This window comes from Vicugna pacos, chromosome 1 (genome assembly GCF_048564905.1).
Source record: "Vicugna pacos chromosome 1, VicPac4, whole genome shotgun sequence".
Lineage (NCBI taxonomy): Eukaryota > Metazoa > Chordata > Mammalia > Artiodactyla > Camelidae > Vicugna > Vicugna pacos.
The window spans coordinates 20,718,847-20,743,432 of NC_132987.1; the positions used below are offsets into that span (position 1 = coordinate 20,718,847).

The 24,586-nt window shown below is 35.8% G+C and overlaps 1 protein-coding gene across 4 annotated transcripts in view; it reads right to left on the reverse strand.

Annotated features, from left to right (window-relative positions):
- TFDP2 (transcription factor Dp-2) overlaps nucleotides 1–24,586 on the reverse strand; it is a 150,164-nt gene that overhangs the window by 97,063 nt on the left and 28,515 nt on the right. For all 4 annotated transcript variants that reach the window (XM_006202762.4, XM_031678514.2, XM_072958490.1 and 1 more), the window contains exons 2-3: nucleotides 14,796–14,916; nucleotides 7,094–7,160 (exon numbers count right to left, since the gene is read on the reverse strand). In XM_006202762.4, coding sequence (XP_006202824.1) covers nucleotides 7,094–7,160; nucleotides 14,796–14,810 — 82 coding nt within the window. In that variant the 5' untranslated portion in view covers nucleotides 14,811–14,916. The remainder of the gene's footprint in view (nucleotides 1–7,093; nucleotides 7,161–14,795; nucleotides 14,917–24,586) is intronic.

A 24,586-nucleotide genomic window follows, 5' to 3' on the forward strand; every position in this document is an offset into this window, starting at 1 on the left:
CAAGCAATGAATGAGCTGGCAAAGTGGAACTGCTGTGCTGAGGACATAAAGGAACAAGAGGAGGATACGCGACAGCTCTCATCTACCTGCGGGGCCACGAACAATTCAGCCACAACAGCCGCTGAGCCAGCCGCTTCCCAGAGGACTGCATATGGCTCACAGGCAAATATGGCCTCTTTCACAGGCCAGAACCATCCAAAGGTACAGTCCACGCAACAGCATGTGCCTCTCAGATAACTGAGGAATTCCTGATCTTCAACAAAGATCGCGCTGGGCTTTCAACACCATAGATAATGAAGCCCTGAGTTACAGTATTTTTTTCTTTTAATTTTTAAAAAATAATACACAATTATATGATTTATCAGGGATATACTCACATACTCAGCTGCTTTTAAATCCTCTCCTACTCCCCTGGTTATGAGTGAATATAATTATCTTCAGGCTTGTTCTTATTTTAATTAACTATGTAACTTTTAAACCTCCAACTCTTAGATATATGCCTTAAGACAAAAAGCTCAGAAACCTTCCTCACCGAATACCTTAATGCTTTGTTTCAAAAAGTATTGAAGATAAGTTCCTTCTTTTTATACGCTTCTCAAAAGTTAGATAAATAAACATTTTCATTAAAAGCCTGGGAACATTATGGCAGAACAAGCTTTTGCACTTCAATATTCACTGAGCATGTATAACTGTGCTAGACTCTAAGCTAGACTTGACGACAAAAATACAAAAAAGACCCTGCCCTTAAGGAGCTCATAGTTTAGTAAAAGAAAAGGACGACAGTATAAAGAAATACGATATAATGTGATAAGGACAATAATAAGATACATACAGGGTCCAAAGGTTAACACAAGGGAGACACAGCAACAAGGAGGTAAGCAGAGGAATTCACAGTCAGCTAGATTTTAAAGAGTAAAAGGAACTTGCCCAGTGGCCAAGGGAATTACAGACTGAAGAAAAGACATACATTCTTTCAACAAAGTTCCTAGTTGAGGGCATATATTATGAGATAGATACTTTGAAACATCCTTCTTAGAGATAAAAATGATGAATAAGATGAAAAGTCTCTGACTCCATGGAGTCAGGTGGGGTCAATAAGTGAAAGAGTGAAGTCCAGAGTGATAAATACAACAGGGACAAGAAGAGAGTATACCAGAGGCTTACGGGCCAAGTGGAAATAAGACCTAAACTTAGATGCTAGGAATGAACAGAAATTAGCCAGGTGACATGTACACACATCAGGAGTGAATGGAGCACAGTGTCAGAGAGGCACAACACTACAGGCACAGAGAAGCGCCTACAAAAAGGCAGAGGGAGAGGGCGAAGGAGGGAGAGAGAGAGAGAGAAAGAAAGGGCGAGAGTAAGAGGAAAGGGAGAGGTGAAGGTAGGTGAGAGGGAGACAGACAGAATATAGTTCAATGTGGCAGAAGCATAACTGTCTGAGATAAAAGACTGAAGACGAAAGCAAGAACATGTCATAAAGGATCTTTTAAGTTGGAGCTTGGACTTAACCTTGAGGGCAGTAAGGAACAAAAAGTGTCTCTTCTTCACATGGAAAGACTTGTTCAGATTTGTGCTTGAGAAAAAGTATGTAGTTATAGTACAGTGAATGAAATAGAAAGAAATAAAATCTAAAAGTAAATAAAATAGCTGCAGTGACCCAAGAAACAGTTCACAGTCGTCTGAACTAAGAGAACAGCAATGGAATAGAGAAAACGGGTGGCGAGGGCTGAGAGGTTCAGGTGGAATCAACAAGTCTTGTAAGTGATTTGATTGGGAGTAGAGAGAAAAAAAGAAGGAGCCGAAGATGATGCTTTTGTTTTTGGTTTGGGCAAAGGGTCTACAGCACCACCATTCAGTAAGATAAAGAAAGGGGGAAAGTAGGTTTTGAGAGGACGAAATAATCACTTTAATTACGGACAGATTAAGACTGAGATGCATACAGGTTATTCAAATCAAAGTGTCCAATAAGCACCTTCAAATATACAAAACTCAAGACATATGCAAAAACACAACATAACACTGAATATATACATAACATACAAAAACTCAAGATGAAGGTTCAGGCCAGAGACACAGAGTTGAAAATCAACCATATACAAAGTAAATGATAACTTGGGGGATGAGAAAAGATGAAACTGCCTGGGGAAAATGTGCAAGGTAAGAAAAAGAGGCCTAAGACAAAACTCCATGGAACACTAATATTTAGAAGACAAACAGAAGAAGAGCTAGGAGAGCAGACGGAAAGGGAACAGCCAAAAATATTAACTTAGAGGAAAAGGAGTACTTAATGAATGCTTAGCATGCGGTGGTACGTGGCAGCTGTTGTACTAAGTGATTTGTGTGCATTACCTCATTTAATCCTTACACACCCTATGAGCAACTTACCATTATTATCTGCATCATCACAGATGTGGACACTTCAGCTTAGAGGGATCAGCCTGTACAGGCTTACACATTTGGTTGGGTGTAAGAAGTATGACCAAGATCATACCCTAGTCCTTCAGAGCCCTCGTTCTTTTTGTTGTTGTTTGTTTGGTTGTTTTTTTGGGGGGGGATTAGGTTCATTTAATTATTAACTTGTTTGTTTACTTATTTATTTAAATGGAAGTACTGGGGATTGAACCTAGAACCTCCTGCATGCTAATAATAAGCATGCGCTCTACCATTATGCTCCGGCCCCCAGAGTCCTCGTTCTTAACTGCTACACTGTACTGCTTTCTACAAAGACTTAAAAAGTATGGTATCATGGACACAAAGGAATACAGTGACTCAAAAGACACTACCCCAATAACAATGAGCTCAGCTAGCATTATCTTGATTTCTAATAACTCATTTATTAAAAAAGAATCAGGACCCTTTGGGAAAATGGCTGATCTGAGGAGTGGGCAGGAAATATGTCAAAGGGATACAGAAAACCAACTGAAAGCTCCCAATGGCCATAGCCCTAACACACACACACACAAAAAGGAGTATTGGACTATGACCCAGAGTATAAACTAAATATCCATGAGTCCATACTGCTATAAATAAAGAATTAACTAACTAAATAAATAAATAGGGGAGAAGAGACAAGTCTAACGTGGAAGAATTCCGAAGAAATTATGTACATACTCACACCTCAAAGAAGTGGAGCAAACTCTCCACTCAAGCGTGGGCTCCACATAATGACTTCCTTCCAGACGATGGTATGGGAAAGGGGGAAAGGGTAGAGTCAGTTTACAACATGACGAACACTCCCTCAGCCAAGTGACCAAGGTTCACATCAACAGTGATAAGCCATGCTGATGGCATGCCTTCTTGATACGCTGTGATGACAAAGGCACTTTATCTCTGCAGTCTTTCTCTCAAAAACCTGTAACCCCAATCTACGTATGAGAAAAAAAAATCAGAAAAATCCCAGTTGAGGGACATTCTACAAAAATACCCAAGAAGTGCACGTCAAAACTGTCAAATTATCAAAAACGTGGGAAGTCTGAGACACTGTCAAAGCCCAAGGAGGCTAAGGATGCATGATCATGAGATGAAACATGGTAACCTCAAAGCTCTCCTGGAACAGAAAAAAGACATGAGCTAAAAACTAAGGAAACCTGAATAAAGTATGGACTTCTGTTTATTATAATGTATCAGCATTGGCTCATTAGTTGTAAAAACTGCACTAGACTAATGCAGGACGTTAATAGTAGGGGAACTGAGTAAGGAGTTTGTGAAAACTCTGTTACTATTTTTGTAATTTCTCTGTAAACCTAAACTGTTCAAAACTTAAAAGGTTATTTTTTACATGGGAGGGGGCACATTAACTGTCAAAAGCTGACAAACAGGAAAAATTTTTAAAAGACACAACCAAGAGCAGTTTCAATGGATTATGGAGTAACAAGCCAGATTACATCGGGCAGAGGAGTGAATGAAAGCTGAGAACAGGACTCCAAGCACATAGCTTCTTCCAAGAAGTCTGATAATGATGGGGAGAACAAATCAGAGCTGGAAGGAGAGACCAAGGTAAAGAAAGTGTTTTGTTGGTTTATTTTTTTTAATCAAGGTATAATTCACATACTCTCAAATTCACCTAAAAGGTGTGCAATTCAGGAGTCTCCAGTATATACAAAAAGTTGTATAACCATAACCACTATTTCCAGAACATTTTCATTACTTCAAAAAGAAATGGTAAAATGAAAGAAGATTTCAATAAATGGAATATGCTCATAAATAGGAAGACATAGTATTGCTGAGCTGTCAATAAAACCAAAGTGATCCAGAAATTCAATGCAATCTTTATCAAAAATATAACAGCTTTTTTCACAGAAATGGAAAATGTGATCCTCAGATTCATGTGGAATTGCAAGAGAGCCTCAACAGCCCAAACAATCTTGAAAAAGAAGAATAATGTTGGAGGATTCGCACTTTGAAGCTTACTACAAAATTACAGTAGTAACTACAGTTATTAAGTATGGTACTGACATACAGGCAGACATACAGACCAACCAAATAGAATAAAAAGCCCAGAAATAAACCCTCACATATATGGCCAACTGATCTTTGACAAGGGTGCTAAGACCATTCAATAGTCAAAGGACAGTCTTTTCAACAAATGGTGCTGGGAAAACTGGACATCCAAATGTTAGTTTGACCCTGACTTTATATCATACACAAAAATTGGCTCAATATGGATCAAAAACCTAAACTTAAGAGCTAAAACTATAAAATTCTTAGAAGAAAACACTGGGGGAAATCTTCATGACTCAGGATTTGGCGATCATTTAATGGATATGACACCAAAAGCACAGGCAATAAAAAGAAAAACAGATTAAGTGGACTTTACCAAAACGAAGAACTTTTGCACATCAAAGTATACTATCAAGACAGTGAAAAGACAACCTATTGAACAGGAGAAAATATATGCAAGTCATCTCTCTCATAAGGAATTAATATTCAGAACACATAAAAAAGATTCCTAAAACTCAAGAATAAAAACAAATGATCCAATTCAAAAATGAGCAAGAGAGTTGGATAGAGACATTTCTTCAAAGAAGATACACAAATGACCAATAAGTACATGAAAATATGCTCAACTTCCTTGTCATTAAGAGAAATGCAAATCAAAACCACAATGAGATATCACTTCACAATTACAAGGATGGATATAATAAAAATGAGTAAGTGTTGGCAAAGATGTGAAGAAACTGGAAAACTTGTGCACTGTTGGTGGGAATGGAAAATAGTACAGCCACTGTGGAAATCCACATGGCAATTCCTCAAAAAATTAAAAACAGAGTTAACATATGACCCAGCAATTCCACTTCTAGGAATATATCCAAAAGAAATAAAAGCAGTGTCTTGAAAAGATATTTATATTCCCATGTTCACAGCAACATTATTCCCAATAGCTAAAATATCAAAGTAACCCATGTGTCCATCTGAAAGAATGGATAACCAAAATGTGGTACATACTTAAAATGGAATATTATTCAGCCATAAAAAGGAAGGAAATTCTGACACATGCTTCAGCACAGATGAACCTTGAGGACATCACATGAAGCAAAATAAGCCAGTCACAAAAAGACAAATACTGTATGATGCTACTTACATGAGTTATGTGGAGTAGTCAAAATCATAGACACAGAAAGTAGAATAAAAGTAGAAAAGTAGGGGCTTGGAGGAGGAGGAAATGGGGAGTCATTGTTAATGGGTACAGAATTGTAGTTTTGCAAGATGAAAAGAGTTCTGAATATGGATGGTGGTGATTGGTTGCACAATATGAATATACTCAGTACCATTGAATTATACACTTAAAATGGTTGAAGTAGTAAATTTTACGTTACGTGCATTTTATCACAATTAAAAAATTGGGGGAAAAATGAGACGCATCATGACTTCAAGTATCTTTTTCACTACTTCATAAAAATGTTTAAATTCTTAGTATACTTCTACAGACCATTACTAAGCTAGGTATTTTTATACTGAAAAACAGATTTCTCTAGCCTCTTCTCCAGAGTATACAGCCTACCTTAGACATAAGCCTTTGAGAAAGCTGATGTTTCTCTCATAGCCATCTGTATCGTAATAGACAACATTTTGTTTCCACCTTTGCATATGTACAATGGAAAAATTCAAACATACACAAAGGAAGAGAGAAAAGAATAATGAAACCCAATATAGCTATCGCCCAGCTTAAACAATCAACCAACTCACAGATCATTCTGTTTTCTCTACAATTCCATTCACTTTATTCTTCTTTCCCCCAGTGGATTATTTGGAAGCCAACCCCAAACATACCATTCAAAAAAATTTTGTGAAGGGAAGGTAATTTTTTATTTATTTATTTTATTTTATTTTATTTTATTTTATTTTATTTTATTTTATTTTATTTATTTATGGGGGAGGTAATTAGATTGTTGATTGATTAATTGGTTGACTAAATGGACGTACTGGGGACTGAACTCAGGAACTCATGCATGCTAAGCATACACTCTACCACTGAGTTATACCACTCCCCCAAAAAACATTGTATCATTTTAACCATAAAGATTTCAGTATGTTTTTTCTACATACTAAAAGATAGATACATATTGCACAATAATGGCAGTGTCCTGCATAAGCTCCTATACTGATGGATCAGATTTCTGGTATAAGCATTTCCCCAGTAAACCACATATTAGACAAAGGAATTACATATATATTCATTCATTCTACTGTTAACCCACTAGGAAGCAAGGCTCTCAAACCAAAAAATAAAGAAGTCACTTGAACAGTCAGTTTCAATTGTAACATGATCATCAATCAAGCATGGTCTTAAAGATCTCTTAGGAAAGAATGGAAGAAAGTAATACACACACACACACACACACACACACAAAATACACACTCTCTCCTTCTGTCTCCATCTCTTAGAGTAGCTGGTTTTTACATGATACAAGTTATTTGGTATAGGGTAACACATAACTTGGTAAGACTAAGTTATGGTATTATGTAGCACAACACAGTAGTATTACATAATTATTATTATACATAAAGTAATTAATGTGGTTGCTTATTTTAGAAAATAAATGCAATAAAACTAGCTCAATACAAAAAATTTTTATTCAACTGTCCTTACCTTTTGTTGGACTGAGATTCTGATCTATAAATCCTCTTAGTTCTGCATTTGTGGAAGTCAAACCAACCTGAATAAAATAGTTTAAAAAATTAAAAATAGGATCTTAAATGTTATATGATCACTTAATAAACTATTATTAATAATCTTCCACCAGAGGTCCATATCATATATTATATATAGCCACATAAACATGAGTTAATTATTTCAACTATAGGAATAGGATTAAAAAGGAAATGTTGCTATATTGCTTGAAGTGGGAAAAATATGAATTATCCAGATTAAGACAAAAATTAATGAAATAATGTTACTTATGAGCAGAAATGAGATCTACAGATTTTACTGATGGTTATTTGAAAGCAACTAATGTGGGAGCCATGCAATTGCCGATAGATAGACCAAAATTCCACCCTCACGGCTGCCCTTAAGTTTTACTGTTCAGCATCACTGCCTGTAATGCTTTTCAACATTACGACACATAAGGATCAAATAAAGACCATTAATATCACAACGCAGAGGTGAGGTTCACTGTCTTCAAGTCCAACTGCATGGGTTCGTACTCCAGCTCATCAAGCCTACAATGTGCCTGGACGTGGCCAAGTCACACACGCTCTCTATACCTCGATCTCCTCATCTGTAAATTAGAGAATGCTAGAGGTACTCACCAATTCAGTTTGTTAGAAAGACTAAAAAGATAATTCATATAAAGCACAGTGCTGGGCACAAAGTGCTCAACCCATGTTAACACTCATTACTGTTTATCTGATACTTGGTACAGCAAGTGTGTTTATAAATTCTCCTTTAAATAATTTATTTCTTTCAATGTGATGGCCACTGGGCAACTTGAAATCATAGAACTGCAGTGTAGGACCACCAAATGGAGTTTTAAATTTTTATTAAAGAGCCAGCAGGGGAAAACCCAATCATTTTTGAAAATTCGTCACAAAAACGTATCCAGTTAATGGTTCTACTACTACTACTATATTGCTGCTTTAATCCTTACAGATTTGTAATCTTGAATATCAATGCTAATTCGGTACCTCAAACATTCTTTCAAAGTACTATCACATTGAAAGGATTTCCAGGCTCATAATGCTCTGTAAGTTTATATCTATGTACTTGCTTTATGTTTTTAAACTATCCATTGCTTTAACATTATATACTCTTCAAAACCACTCAATTGATACTTTATAAGAGCTAACTATTTCATTATTTGGTAACTCAAATTTCTACTAATACCTATTTCCTTTTGTCAAGAGATGCTACTAGAAGTACTTCTAAATATTGTTTATATCATAGAAAAGTAATTCTGATGCAAATGTATCTCTAGCACCTAATATTAAATTTTTATGGCAGTGGCTGAGACAAAGGCAACAAAAAAATGGCTTCCTAATTCTATGTAGATAATGGTGCAGATCCTTAATCCTGTCTAGTTTCTTATAAGTAATATGTTAGAAGTAAAGTAAACCTTTTGCAACAAAATTTCCAACAAATAATCATCACTCATGGATCTCCAGAGTTGCTCACAAATACTGTTAAGTGTTCAGTTTGTAAATGCCAAGAGTTTTTTGTGGCATCACTAACATGCCTCCCCTTTTAAAGCTCTTCTCCTATAAAAAGAAGAGAAAGGCGAAATTTTTGTTGGTGTTCTACTGAAAAAAGAAAGCAAAGAAGGCAAAGACAGCTTTTAATATATCCCCTGCTTAATACAATGTGATCATGAAACACATGAATTACAATAACTTCAAAAGCATCCGTTTATATCTCTTTGTTATGATACAAAGATAACGGCAAAAACCTCAACTAAAACCACATATTCACAGTCGAGAGTTCACAGTTACTGGATTACTGTTACATTTAAACACCTGCTTTTACGGTCCAACTTCTGCAGAGTGAAGTAGCAAATGAATTCAGAAACTTCCTAAGTAGCTGTACACCTGCACCTTAATAACCAACAGATTATACACTAAGAGGATAATGGTCAATTGTGAACCAATAATGCTGTAATTTCAGTCTCATAGATGGAGGGGAGATGTTTGTATTTATAGCTTAAATATTACCGAAATTTAATTAAAACTTCAAAAATGTATGAATTTCTGTTTTCATAAACACTGTATAGTTTAAATGTTTCAAAGAAAAAGTAGATTATTTGAGAGTAGAAAAAGTTGACTAGGAAAAGCATTTAGAATATTATCTCTTCTTTCCTTATTCTATTTAAAAAGGATATTTCTAGAATGTTTCACAGATCAAGAGAAAAAAAGTAAACGCATTTTACACAAAATTTTTCATCTAATAAGATCCTGAGAAAACTTTTCTATCTGAATATTCAAACACTATGTTGCATACTACAAGCTGTCATTAAATATCTACTGAATAAAAAATATCCAAAGCCCAAATGTCAAGAACCCATACTCCCCAATAATGGCACTATAATTTCACTGATATTTAACATTTCAGATTGATATTAACTGAAAGAAAACAGGATTCAAAGTGAGACAATCTGTGCTCAAAGTTCAGCTCTACCTACCATTCATTCACAAGTAACGTGATCTTGAAACAGTCACTGTAAAGTGGGGACAACAGTACATATGAGTACGACAAACTCAGCCCTTTAGATCAAATTACATAATTACATGAACATGTTCATTAATGGCAAAGCAATATTCAAGTGTGGGCTGTTATTCAAATGGGAATGGCTTTAATACTTCAACACTGATATAAACAATTCATAGAAGAGAAGCACAAATGACCAATAGACAAATAGAATACCAGTCTGACCTAACTAGCAATCAGAGAAATGTAGTAAATTACATGCCCTTCTTTGCTGATTAGATTGACAAAGATTAAAGAGAAAATAAAGGGAAATGGCACTCTTATACACCAAAGGTGAATATATAAATTGGTGCGATCTTTCTGAAATGCAATTTACCAATATGAATCAAAAGTCCTTGAAAAATACACGTCCCTTGTGCCAGTAGTTTCCTAAGAATTTTGCTTCATAGAAATAATCCAACAGGTAAGCAAAAATAGAGAAAAAGTTAAAAAAAAAGAAAAAAGCGGAAATAACTGAGGAAACTGGTGTAATGTCCATATAACAGATAACATAAAAGAGCCATTTAAAATGATGTTGAAGTGGGGAGGGTATAGCTCAAGGGGTAGAGCACATGCTTAGCATGCATGAGGTCCTGGGTTCAATCCCCAGAACCTCTCCTAAAAACAAATAAATAAATAAGTTAACCTAATTGCCTCCCCACTCAACAAAAAATAAAATAAAAATAAATAAATAAATAAAATGATGTTGAAGAGCTATCAAGACAAGAAAAGACATTCATCATAGAGATTAAGCTAGTAGGTTACAAACAGTCTTGGCCTCATTTTTATTAAAAAATATATAACATACACAGATTTTGGTTTTTATGTATAAACATTTGCGTAATACCAGATGTCTTCATAGGCAGAATTTTACTGATAATCTCTAAACTGGTTTGTTTTGTTTGTCTGTATTTTCTCATTTTTCTGTAAGGACTATTTTATGGCTTACATATTTTTAAAAGATTCTTTGGCAAGACAAAAAGTTATACCTCAAATTATCTTTCAAATTCTCTACTGTATACTGAGTGAGTAAGTTAAAACACACCTGCATTTTTGGTCTGGAAGAGTATCACTGGATACTAGATACTACTTGACAACAATTTTATCCCAGACACAATGAATATATTGCCAGCTCTGCAGAACTTACTTTTGCAAAATGATCCATCCCACAATCCCTGCAGTTCTGGACGGACTGTTCATCTTAGAGCCTGTACGGCAGCAGAAGTGGACCCACAACCCAGAGTGAAGCAGCAAACCACTTATGGTACCCCACTTCCTCCTCTACAATGACTTGTCAAAGCCTGTGGGCCAAGCAGGGTCAACCAAAGTTCCTCCACTGAATTTGAAATATAAATGCCAAGAAAGTTCCCTCTCTTCTTCTGAGATCAGCATTATGAGACCAGTGTAGGCTACTATGCCACCAGATAGAGCCAAGAGACCGAAAAAGGGACACAGAGCCCTGATGCCCACCACTCGATCCCCTGCATCCAGCTGTATTTGAAGCCCCAGTACTCCAGACTTTCAGTCATGTCAATCACAACATTCCGTTTCTTGCCTTCAGCTATTTTGAATGGGGTTTCTAACACCTGCAACCATAAGAGACCTGGAATGGCTGTGATAAGGTAAAAGTGACTCTTCACAAAAAAAAAAAAAAAAACTGTTCTTGTAAGATTGCAAGAATGCAAAAGGAAAACAGAAAATAAAGATGTACATACCTGAACGTACATGTAACAACACCTCCATAAGACCTAGGCGTGGGGAGGGTATAGCTCAAATGGTAGAGCACATGCTTAGCACGCATGAAGCCTGAGGTTCAATCCCCAGTACCTCCTCTAAGAATAAATAAATAAACCTAATTAACTGCCCACCACCTCCCCCCCAAAAAAGAAAAGAAAACGCTTTAAAACGAAAAGACCTGGGCAATATCTTCCAAAGCTGTGTGATGAAATTATTGCTCCCTCCTTCTTGAAACACTTTCTTCATTTGGCTTCCACACCATCAGGGTCATGCTCTTGACTTCCTTTCATTCATTCCTTCAGCCTACTTTGCTGCCTCCCCTCCTCCCCAGTTGATGGGAGAGCTTTCAGATTTTGGCCCTCATGTATCCTCTAGCCACATAGGTCCTATATAACCTCAGGCAGTCCCACTGCTTTACAATAATTTAATATGAAATGATTCCAAAATGTCTGTATCTGGCCCCAAGCTTTCCTCTGAGCTCCAGAGTCACTTATTTCTCATTATATTAACTGCCTGACCAATATCTCCACTTGGATGTTTTCAGATCCCTCAACTTTAATATGTTCAAAACAATTTCTGAGTTTGCCACAAAATCCTGCACTTCCCCAAGAGTTCCTCTTCTCATTAAACCACAAAGCTGCTTACTCACTTACACAAGCCAAATGCTGAGAAATCTTTTAACTTCTCCCTGTCCCCATAGCCTAATTACTCAATCAGTCCTGGTGGCTGTCCCTTCAAATACATCCTAGACTCAGTCACTTTTCCGCATCTCCAATATCATGACCCCAGGCCAAGTCACCAACTCTGCTGTCCAAACTATTGGGATAAGTACCAAATGAGCCTCCCCTACTACCATGTCCCCCTCGGTCTCCTTACTCAGCAGCCAAAACAAACTTCTTAAAATGCTAAGTCAGGTCACACAACCATCCTCAACACCTCCAACAGCTCCCCCACTGACATTTAAAATATATACCACTCCCCTCCCCCCCACTCCCCATCCCCCCACAGACCCCATGATCTGGCTCCTGCTCTCTTCCTGACTTCTTCTCTCCTCCTACTCTCCCTTGCTTAGTTCCATCTACCAACGGGTCATTCTGCTGTTCTTCGAACAACCACAGTTACTCTTGCCTCCAACTGGAATGCTCTTCCCCAGATATTCACAATGGCTGGCACCTTCTTCTTGGACTGTGACCTTAAGCATTTCTCTGTCTAAACGTCATTTCTTGAAAGAGGACTCTCCTGAACACCTAGTTGAAAGAGCTCTCCCTCACCGCTACCACTTTCTCTCCTTACTGTTTTATTTTTCTTCGTAACATTTGTCATTGCCGAACATTATCTATGTATTTACCATCTTCTCTCTCTACACTCTAAACCCCAAGAAGGCAGGAGCGTAACGGTGTCAGACACATATTTGTTGGAGAAAGGAGGAGGGGAGAGATGAGAATGAACTGCTCATGGCATTCTAAACTGGTATAATCATTCCAGTAAGTATCTTGACAAAATATATTAAAAGCCACGAAAATGGTCTTATCTACTGCAAAACGGCCTGTGAACATGATTGCTATTCAGACAGCCTATTTCGATTCTGCCCATATGCTTCAGCCCAGTCTGAGACCTGACCTCTCTGCGTCCCCGGCTCCAGGGCATCAGAAGAGGGTCAGCTCATCAAGCATCCCTCTCCCTCAGGCTCCTGTAGCAGAAGGAGAAACGAACTGCATGCTGTGTGATTTCTCCCAAATATACAAACAAAATAATGGGAGCATTGTTACCACTGGTTCAAATGCTTTCTGTTGCTTTAGGGAAACAACTTTGAGTATAGAAAACTGTGCATATGGCTAGGAAGGTTAAGGTTGATTCAAGGTCCATTTTAAGCCAAAATATACTTGCTACTGGAATGTTCACCATCTTGTTGTTCAGGATAACTTTTATGTTCTCTTTTATCTAAAAACCATTATAATATCCTACAAGAAAATTCCCAATATACAGATTAAAACTTTCCTTCTTCTTTTTCCCAAACAGCACTTTAACAAGAGAACGGACTGAAGTAGACCACTACTGATAATTTATCCTAACAAAATTAATTAAACGATAATGAAGCAAAATCTGTACCTGCTTATTGCTACTAGCACTAGGTTAAAAGCAAGGTCACTAATGAAAAGATAGAGATAAGTAATCAGGGTGTTTTTTTGTAATGCTCTTCTTTAGATGTATAATGGGGTCATATCTGGAACTACCTGTCTGGCTCACAGTGTAACGCTTGCCTCTGGTCACAACTAACCAAACCACTAGTGGATATGAGTGAGACTAGAGCAGGGCCAGAGGTCCTTCCTAAGGAGGAGTCTGAAATTAGCGCTGACACTGGCAGACAGGATTTGTCAGGCGGCCCCGTCCCTTCCTTTGCACCTCTCTCCCTCTCTGAGCAGGCTGGTACTGTACCATGGAGCTTAAGATGCTGAGGAAGATGATTTGTGGAGAAACAGCAAGTAACAAAGCAGATGCACAGAAACAAATAGAGGTGACAAATGGAAATCAAATTCCCACTTCAATTCCTGGTAGATTTCAAGTTTCTGGACCCCGATCTTTATGAGGGCCTGCTAAATTCCCGCTCTTGACTCCTTTGAAAAACCCCTGTATCCTTATAAAAATTCCCTTTTCTTTAAGGTAGCCTAAACTGGTTTCTGTTACCTGCAAACAAACATTGCAACATAATAATCTAGGAACAGTAAGGCAATTACAATAAGTCATTCCCCTGCATGTTGCAGTGTTTACTTTCTCCATGGCATAATCCTTCACCGCAGCTGGAAACAAATCCACGGGTACAAGGTGACAAGAGTGTTAACTTGAAAGCAAGCAGATTCAGAGACAACAGTCTTGAGCAGAAGAAAAAAATGAATAATTTCTCCAAAATATCTGAAGTCTAATGTTCCCCCAGGAATCATCTCATGAAGGATAGCAAGCTTCTTCTGAACAACGTCTCCGTACAGATATTTCTAAGAGTAAATTCGAAAGAAAAAAATTGAGCCAAAGAAAACGATTTCTCTCAATAAGGCCAAGTAACTGTTCAGAAAGCATCCAAACAAACTTATTACAGTCCCCAGAACAGGAAGGGGTGGGAAACTTTCTGGAGACGGCAGTTTTGCAGCTGTGGAGATGGAGCAACCTGGCAGCAACTTACAAGAATGCTACCATGCAGGTGAGAGCTGGGCATTCAATAGCATTAGAGTTTACTACCTCGTTCTTTACAGAAACAAAAACAATGATAAATCAGTGTCAGTAAACTGAATTTGATTAATCAGAACAGTGAAAGGAAATATGTGTAGGAAAAAGTACAACTCATTTTTTAAATACTTACATGTAAAAACGTACAAATACTTACATTTTTTGCCGTCATGTCAAACTGTATTCAATTTAAAATTCTGTAAAGCCATTAAAATACAAAAAGCAAAAAACAAAAAAACAAAAAAACTTCGTCTTCAATAATTCTTTAAAAGAACGTCCTGTCAAAGGGAAAAAAAAGGAAATAGTAATGTAATAATAATATTATTAATAATAATAATAATAATAAGCAACATTTCTGTCATATTTATTGTGACATGCATCATTAAGTAAATTATCTAAATTAATCTTCACAACAACACTATGAATTATGTACCATTTTAATTGTTATCTTCCAGATAAAAATTGGGATTTAGAGATGCTAAATATTTTGAGCAAATCAACTCAGCTAAGAAGTGATAGAGTCTGGACTTTGAAATATTAAACTATGCTGTTGTACATAATCCATTGAAAGTAGCACCAGGGCTTCTTGGAGAAACAGCCAATTCCAGCACTGGGGCAGGAAACGTACAAGATAAAGCTAAAACATTTTCTTGTACCTAAAGTAAAGAAGGGCTAAAAAAATGATGGAGACATATCAAAAGTCCACAAGAGCCAGATTAATGGGCCTACAATTCAGAGGGACAAGTTAAGCCAACTTAAAGGGGCAATTGAGCACCAAAGTATATACTGATAACAACAGACACTAACAGACTCTAAACCCACTGAATAAAATAATCCAGGAATTCATATTGATCGAAACAAATAATGAGAAAGAAGAGAAAGCTCTTCTTTATAATGCAATGACAACTTACATATACAAAGAAATACAGCAGTTAGAAAACCATGACTTTATAAACATTGTGATATTAACGGGTTAGACAAGAATCATCAAAAGATGCAAAAATTAGCAGATGAAAGTTGATGAGAAAAAGGGTATTTACAAAGTCCTGAAATATCTCCCCACTAAATACCTATTAATTCGAATTTTATAGTGAAGAAACCTGGCACATCCCACTTTAGCCAAAGTGATTAAAGCTACAAATGACCACCCACAACGGGACAAACCAACACTATGCATCTCTTCAAGCGCACTGAGATGGATACAGTCTCACTCCTGAGGTACTTCCCAAAATGCATAATCTAAATCTAATCATGCAGAAATAATAAAAAAAAATTCAAGTTGAGGGACACTCCACAAAATAATGGCCTGAACTCTTAAAGAATATTAGTATCATGAAAGAGAGAGGAAGCTTAAGAAATGGTTCAGATTTAAAAAGACTAAAGTCACATTTGAAATCAATTCAATGCATAATCCTGGACTGGAATCTGGACCACAAAAAATACTTGCTATGAAGACCATTATTGGGGCAATTGGAGAAATCAAAATATGGTCCCCAGACTGGATAACTGTACTGTTACATTTCCTGCTTTTGATCAGAGGATCATGTTCTTTTTTTAAGTGAATGTCTTTGTTCTTAGAAAAAAATTTACCAAAATATTTAGGAGTGAAAGGGTGTGACAGCAGAAACTTACTTTCAAATGACAAAAAATATATAATATGTATCTATAGAGAAAGTGGAAGCATGTCTGGCAAAATGGTGACAATTGGTGAATCTGGGTAAAGGCTATTCAGGAAATCTTTGCCCTATTTCTGCAACTTTTCTCTTATTTTAAAATTATTTCAAAATTAAAATTTTTATAAGACATTCAAGGAGAAGGATAAAATAAAACTTAACTTCAAAAAGACCATAAATAATGAGAGCCTGAAGAGATGGAGGCTCCAAATATGCCTTATATTCTAGAATTTGAATCTATGAGTAAAAGGGGGGGGGACATTTCTACTTTTCAATAAAACAGTGTAATTTTCAATGATATAGAAAACATATATTTAAAAACCCAAGTAAGATCTGAACTACAACTGTGATTTTTGCTTTCCCACTGTAGCTGCAGATTTGTTCACATCTGTCATGACCTAATATGAAAATCATGTTCCCATATTGAAGCTGTTTCACGTTTATCAATTATTTGTTATATAATTGATATATGAGTGTCACAAATATGAGATAAATAATAAAGCACAAGTTCCTGATATTCCATTCACCCAACTACCTAACATATTCAAACCAAGAATTTAAGGCTAAAATATATATATTTCATTTTGAAGATAAATTATTTAAGCAAGCTTGATTTAACAGATCTACATAAAAGCCTGTACCTACCTAACATATTCAAACCAAGAATTTAAGGCTAAAATATATATATTTCATTTTGAAGATAAATTATTTAAGCAAGCTTGATTTAACAGATCTACATAAAAGCCTGTACCTAACAGATATAAAGCATCTCTTTAAACACATATTTACAAAATTTGTCCACATACAAAGTCACCAGGAGAGTAGTAGCAAATTGCAAAGAGACAATATCATGCAGGTTATGGTCTGTGGCCACAATGCAATTAAATTAGTAATCAGTTTTTTTTAAAAAGTCATATATTTAGAAAGTAAAACTATATTATTGCTCAAGTAACCTAGGGACAAAAGGAAATTCGAAACATTTAGAGCTGAATGACAATGAAAATAATAAAAACTGTAAAGCATAGCTAAATTAGCACTTAGAAGTAAATTTACACTTCTTTTCATTTATTAAGTGACCAACTTAAAAGCTTAAAAAGATCAGCGAGAAACTAGAAACAGACTCACAGACGTGGAAAACAAACTATGGTTACCAAAGAGGAAAGTGGGGGAGAAATAAAGGAGGAGTTTGGGATTAACTATTACACACTACTATATATAAAACCGATAAACAATAAGGTCCTACTGTATAGCACAGGGAATTATATTCAATACCTTGTAATAGCCTATAACGGAAAAGAATCTGAAAAAGAATATATACATATATGTGTAAGTGAATCACTATACCCCCCTGTGCACCTGAAACTAATATCCTGGAAATCAACTATACTTCAATTTAAAAAAATGAAAAAATTAAAATCAGTTAACAAAAATGTACAGTTTAAAATAAATGAATATATAAAAATAAATTATGTTAAAAAAATCAGTAAGGACTCTAAGAAAGAAGAAAAGAAACAAAGAGCAAAAATTAATGAAATAGAAGGGGTAGGTTAAAGCTCAGTGGTAGAGTGTCTGCTTAGCATGCACAAGGTTCTGCATTCAACCCCCAGTACCTCCATTAAAAAATAAACAGATAAATAAATAATAAACCTAATTATCTCTCCCCAAAAAGAAAAAAAAGAATTAATGAAATAGAAAAAAAATCAAAATAACAGCTGGTTCTAAGTGTCCCGCTCCAAGTGGACATCTGCAAGCAAAGCAGCAGTGTAGCAACGCAGAGACAGCATGGATTTTTTTTTTTTTTCAATTTAGTCTGTCTCAGCTCTGACACTTATTAGCTGTGTGACCTTGAACAAGTGATTTAACCTCTTTAGGCTTCAGTGTCCCCATTGGGAAAATAGATATGTAGAGTTTTTCAGGGTTATGGTAGGAGTAAATCAGGCGTCGTGTCGAAGTGAAAAGCATCAGATCCCAAGTCAATGTAACAAATGCCCACCAATTTACACACAAACACTGAACACTCCAAACCATGAAAAAACTCAACTGTAAATATTTTTAGATCGCCTTATGACCTACTGAAATATAGTTATAACAAAAAACAACGAAGTCTTTTCTATCCAAAGTACTTGTTAAATTTTAGAAAACCTCTTCCATCTACCTATGGCAGATCCTGTTACCCACCCAGGATCATTTTTCTCTTCTTCTTTAGGAGAAGGTGAAGATGGCAATGTGCCCAACTGAAAATGCTACATTCTCAGTCTCCCTCTCAGATGACTTGACCATGACATAACTCTGGCCAATGAAATATAAGCAGACATTGTTGGGCTGGGCTACCAGATTCAGCAAGCAAATGCCTTTTCCATCCCCTTCCCTGTTTCTTCATTTCCAGAATGTGGTTGTAATGGCCAGAGCTCCTTGTCTCCATGCATCTGCTTCAATATTATAATCAGCATTCAATATGGGGTTATATTTCCTAAGGGTTGGGCTATTGCATAGCACTGCTACTCACGCAAATAAAAAGAAATTAACAGGGCGTTACTTTTTCAACACACTGTAACAAGAAGCCACCAGTAAAAATACTTCTTAGCCACAAAACTGAGCTCAATAAGGCAAAACATTTTGTTTAGTACCCTCTTTGCATCTTCTCACCAGACATAAGCATAAACTGCGACCTCTAAATGTTACCTAAATAATAAATGTTTGAAATAGAGCCAAAGTGCATGAATGTCTTGAGCAAATTTACATTAACATCTCTGTGCCTCATTTACTTCATCTGCAAAATAGTAATGGTACACCTACTAAATTAAATGAGTCAAGAACTGAAAAATAATTAGGACACTGCCTTGCAAAAGGTAAAGTACTCAATCAATGTTAAGGGAAAAAGTGGTCCACTGGCCTCTCATGACAAATTAAGGTTTCTTCCTCCAAAATAAATAATACATAATTCACATACAGTAGAAGTGCTAAGAACCATAACATAAATCCAATTTTAAAGCAGGAAAAAAAATGTTTAGTTGTGGTTAAGAAAAAGTCTAAAATTAACAAGAGTAGGCAATAACTTCATTAATTTATTCATCCAGCATTTACTGAACATCCACTATGGGCAAAATACTAATGTAGACACTGGAGACCTCCTAGGAGATGAGAGAAACAGTAAGCATAAACCTTTAAGTGTAACTTAAATTGTATAAAATTACATTAAGATAAATGCTATAAAAAGAAATGGGATTGTGCTAGAGATCTCCTTCATTCAATTCAAAATAAAGGAGTAACCTGTACTGAGTGACAGCTTATAACCTTTTAATTAAAAAATATACATGCCGAAATATTTTTAAGCCTTTCATCTCTCTTTTTCACTGCCTTTAATCTAAAAATCATTTACAACATATGACTTCAACCAAGTGTCGAGAAAGTAAATAAACATGGCACCAAATGTTTCCAGAAACTGCCGTCTTTGGCAGTAGTGGTGGTTCTCAGAGATAAACCAGTCATGTGCACTGATGCATTTATGTTTCATCCAGACTCAACAATTGTACACTTCTTCCTGTCCCCATGCTCTTCTGTTGGTTAAAAAAATAAGTCGGATTTCTTCTTCCAGCTTCATGAACACATTATGTCAAGCTCAAAAAGTCAATCTTAGTGACCTCACCATCTGCCATGATCTCTTGTCAGATTCAGACAATGCAACTCCCACAGATGGTCTCAAAATGCAAGCCTCTTTCCTTTCCAATCACAATTTAGCAGCTGTGGGCACAAAGCCTTTTAAAATGGTACAACAGTGATCAAAATATAGGGAAGAAAGTGAAAATAATTATGGATAAATGTATAGAACTAACATTACTTGAATAAAGTTTGTAAACTTTCTAACACTGCTGGAGAAGATGCTACTAAAAATTAAATTTCAGCAAAGCCAGCATATTTAAACAGAAGACAATGCTAATTTTAAATATCATGCTCACGTGTCAAAGACTGGAAAATATACAAAGCAATAAAACAGGGCACAAACAGCACTTCACAAAGGCAACTACAGTAAGTTTTTGACATAACTTCCTTCAGTATTCTCTTTCTGCACTCTCACCTTTGGTAAGTGGTACTAATTAGAAGATATTTTCATAGAAAATGCTAGCACAGAACATTTTCTTAGGTGATGAACATATCTACGCACTCTCCTAAGTGCTTCATGTGTATAACCTCATACAGCTCATACCCCAACATTATCAGGTACATGTTTTTACTGTTCATATTTTACAGATGACAAAACTGAGTTTTAGAGAGTGTAAGTGATTTGCCCAGTTAACCAGCTATGTAAATGGCCAGAATATCAACCAAGGACCTCAAACCAGCAGACATGTTCTTAACTACTATGCTAACTTATAAATATATTTGCCTTGAGATATAATAAGTACATCCTCAAAAAAAACCAAATTTCTTCTGTATAGCAGAGGGAACTATATTCAATATCTTTTAATAACCTTTAATGAAAAAGAATATGAAAATGATTATGTGTATGTATATGCATGACTGGGACATTGTGCTGTACACCAGAAATTGACATATTATAACTGACTGCACTTCAATTTTTTTAAAAGTATATCTTCAAAAGATAACAAAATATATAATTACTATTGTAATAAATCTATATATAAAAGGATAACTTTCTACACCAAAAGAATTCTTTTTATATAGGACAAACCATGTATTACTGGATCAGGTTTTTCCCTTTTTTAAAGGTTCTTTTATTTAAAATTTCAATATTAAATTTACATTTATTTTTCTGAGCAGAAAGTAAAGTTTCTCATTTTTACAGGTGTATAGTACTCCTTTAGATTGTTACACCATACCTTATTCCACTATTCTTCTACTGATGGACATTTAGATATCCTAAGTTTCTACACTGGTGATGGTAATCATATTTTAATGACTCAGTCCTTAAAGTCTGATCTGCTCTCTGACCATCTGGCCAGTTCTGTGTTGAATCACTTTCCCATTCCCTTCTCTCATCTCGTTCCACTGGCCTTCCGGCAATTCCTCAAAGACAGGCTCCTGTCTCAGGGCCTCTGTACGTGCTGTTCTCTCTGCTTGGAATGTTCACCAGTGGTTAACTTTATTTCCTTCAGATCTCTTCTCAAATGTCACTTTCTCTGCCACTCCTCAGTCTGGGTCAGGGGTCTCTACTTAATGCTTCTCCTTTTACAGTACACAGCTGGTTGTCACTATCTATTTGTTTATGTGATTATCAGATGGTGGCCCACTCTACCTACGAAAGAGTAAATTCCATGAGGGCCAGGATCTATCTATTTTGTTCACTATAATATCCCGTGTCTGGCACGTGGTTAGAACTCAAGAAATACTTGGTTTTTGTTTGTTTTTAAAGAAATATTCATTAAATTAATTATATACTCAGTATTTTATTTACTTTCTTCCTTTAATAATGTATGATAACCTCATTTAATACGATTTGGCTGCAGAAAATGAGAAAACACAAACATTTAACACATTCACACATCTGAAATATAACTATATACGTGTGTGTATATATATATATACACACACACATATATATATATACATATATATATATATACACACACACACATATATATAGCAGAATTTTGCATGCCACTTTCCTATCATAAACAAAAAGTATATTGGAGCCAGCATATTTGTGTTCATTAATTTCAAAAATGTTATTATGGGAAAATTTTTTATAACAGAGTTTATTTAATTTCACTAATGTTTTGGATGAAAAGAAGAGTAGGCAAGAGATAAATTTTAAAACACTTATTTACTAAAAGCTGCTATCCCAAGGAACCATCAACATCATACATTAAAAAAAAAAAAGAAAAAGATAATTGCCTTTATATGCACTGCTCATTTTTTTTAATTGAAAAAAATTTGTCCAAGTTTACACAAGCTCTTACCCAGGACTCTCTACACTGATAAAAACTGGTTGACACTATAAACTATCAATAACAATGTTCACCAGAGTCTTCCACACCCGTGCAGAGGAATAATGGGTCCTGATGTCTGGACACCACTCATGGGTTCACTTACTCAGTAAATATTTCTTGACTGCCTGCTGCATGTCGAATACTAGGCTGAGCATTAAAGATACTCCGAGAAACAAGATGCAGTCCCTACCTTCAGGGAGTCTACACTTTAACTTTGAAGCCAAGCATTAAACAATGAATTTCTCAAATAAACTACTTAATTACAATTACTTTCAGTGCTACTACAGAAAGAAAAAAAGATGTAAAGGATGCATATACAAAAAGGGACTGGAACGCTGGTGGTTTTAGAGATTTCTCTGAGGAACTGAAGTTTGAACAGAGCTCAACAAAGAAACAAACAGAGTAAACAGTTGGCAAAGAAAGGAGGTACCTCACAGCCAGAGGGTGCAACCATGAAGAAACGCATATGGGCAGTTCCAGGCACTGAAGGAAGGTCTATGTACCTGAAAACAAAGGGCAAGACAGAAGCAAGAGGGAGCGAGAAGGATGGAAGCCAGATCATGCAGGACATTATTTTTTTTTCTTTTGATTAGATTAGTGGGAAGCCTCAGAAAACATTTTAAGAGCTGAACATCTGAACCAGAAATACTATGTTCATCAAAGATTAGGTAAAAAGTATCTGAACTCTAATCCTTTAAAAATTGGCAATATTAACAATAATATTCTATAATTTTTTTGGTAACAGAAATGCTCACTCATTTCTTGACTATGCCAGACAAATGGGTATTCACCACCTACAATCCATTCATCCAACAAACACCTACTTCTACTGGAACAAAACTCAAAGCTTAGAATTAAGAAAAAAAAAACAGTCCTCCACTCTCAAATTAACTTTCACAAAACCTATGCATAGTCAATAACTCAAGAACACAGACCTTTCTTCACCTTATTGACTTTACTTAACATAAAATTCTCAGTAAATCTGCTTGTCTTGATTTTCAGGTTTGAAGCCAATTATACTCAGCAGAAGGGATGCAGATCACATAGAGCAGGGGCTGGGCACTGTTACAGATGAGCACACTGACACAGTAACTGACAACTGGCAGCTTAATACTAAGGAAAATTAGACATTATTATTATATCTCACTAGGTAAATGCACTGAAATAGAATTCCTCCCTCATTCTCAGGCAAAACTGGATTAATGACATGTTCTTACACATGCTTCCAGGACAAAACCCATGGGATTCCTTTGTTTCAAATATTTTCATAGAGTATAACATTTATTTTGGCAGGGGGATAATTAATTAATTAGTTTGTTTATTTTTAGAGGAGGTACTGGGGATTGAACCCAGGACCCTGTGCATGCTAAGCATGTACCCTACCACTTGAGCTACACCCTCCCCCGCAAAAAAACATTTATTACTTCTTAATTACTAAAAACAAAAGTCTCTTAGAGAGAAAACTTATTTCTGGCCTGTCCAAAGAAGTAACATCAGAAGAGATTACCAGAATTTAGAACAAAATCACATTTCAAGATCCTGCCAAGAACCTAACAGAAAGGTTCTTTTACCAAATGGTACAAGCCAAATTTTAAACCATTCATCAGTTTATGCACAATGACTTCATGGATTAGGTCACCTGTTGCCCATATGCTCTTTAGCAAAGTCTCATTTCCAGAAAAATGTATCTTTATATTAGTAATACAAATGGTAAGACTTAGCCTTACTTGATCCATCACAACAGGCTAAATGAGCTTTTAAAACATCATTTGGGTATTAATATAATTTACGGACAAAGCATCATACAAAAACTATACAAGCAGCAAATGTTCAATTTCTCTAAGAGTCCAAGAAGAACAGAAAAATGGGGGCAATCAAAAGGAAACAATCTGTGAAGAAAATAGCACAATTTCTAATCCTCATGTAGAATAGCACTGTACTTCTATAAATACCTACTCTATATTCAAATGAAAAGGAAACAATTTTACAATCAACATCATCATAAGAGCTATTTACTACGTAATTACCCAAAATGACCCTACAGAAGAGTTATCTCCATTTCACAGGAGGGAAAACTGAGTCAGAGAGCTTAAATAACTTGCCCAAGGTCATACACAACCAAAATTTACAATATAGTTTAGATAAGTGGGACGTTACTAAGTACAAGTTCCATGATATCATAAAAAGATGAGTTCCAAGCAGTTTTCATTTGAAAGTAATTTAAAATTGTAAAACCATTTAAGGAAGTTTGTGTTATCTGTAAATGTTGAAGAACATAAAATTATTATGTAGTTTAAAATGATCTGAAAGAGACTTCTGGAAAAACG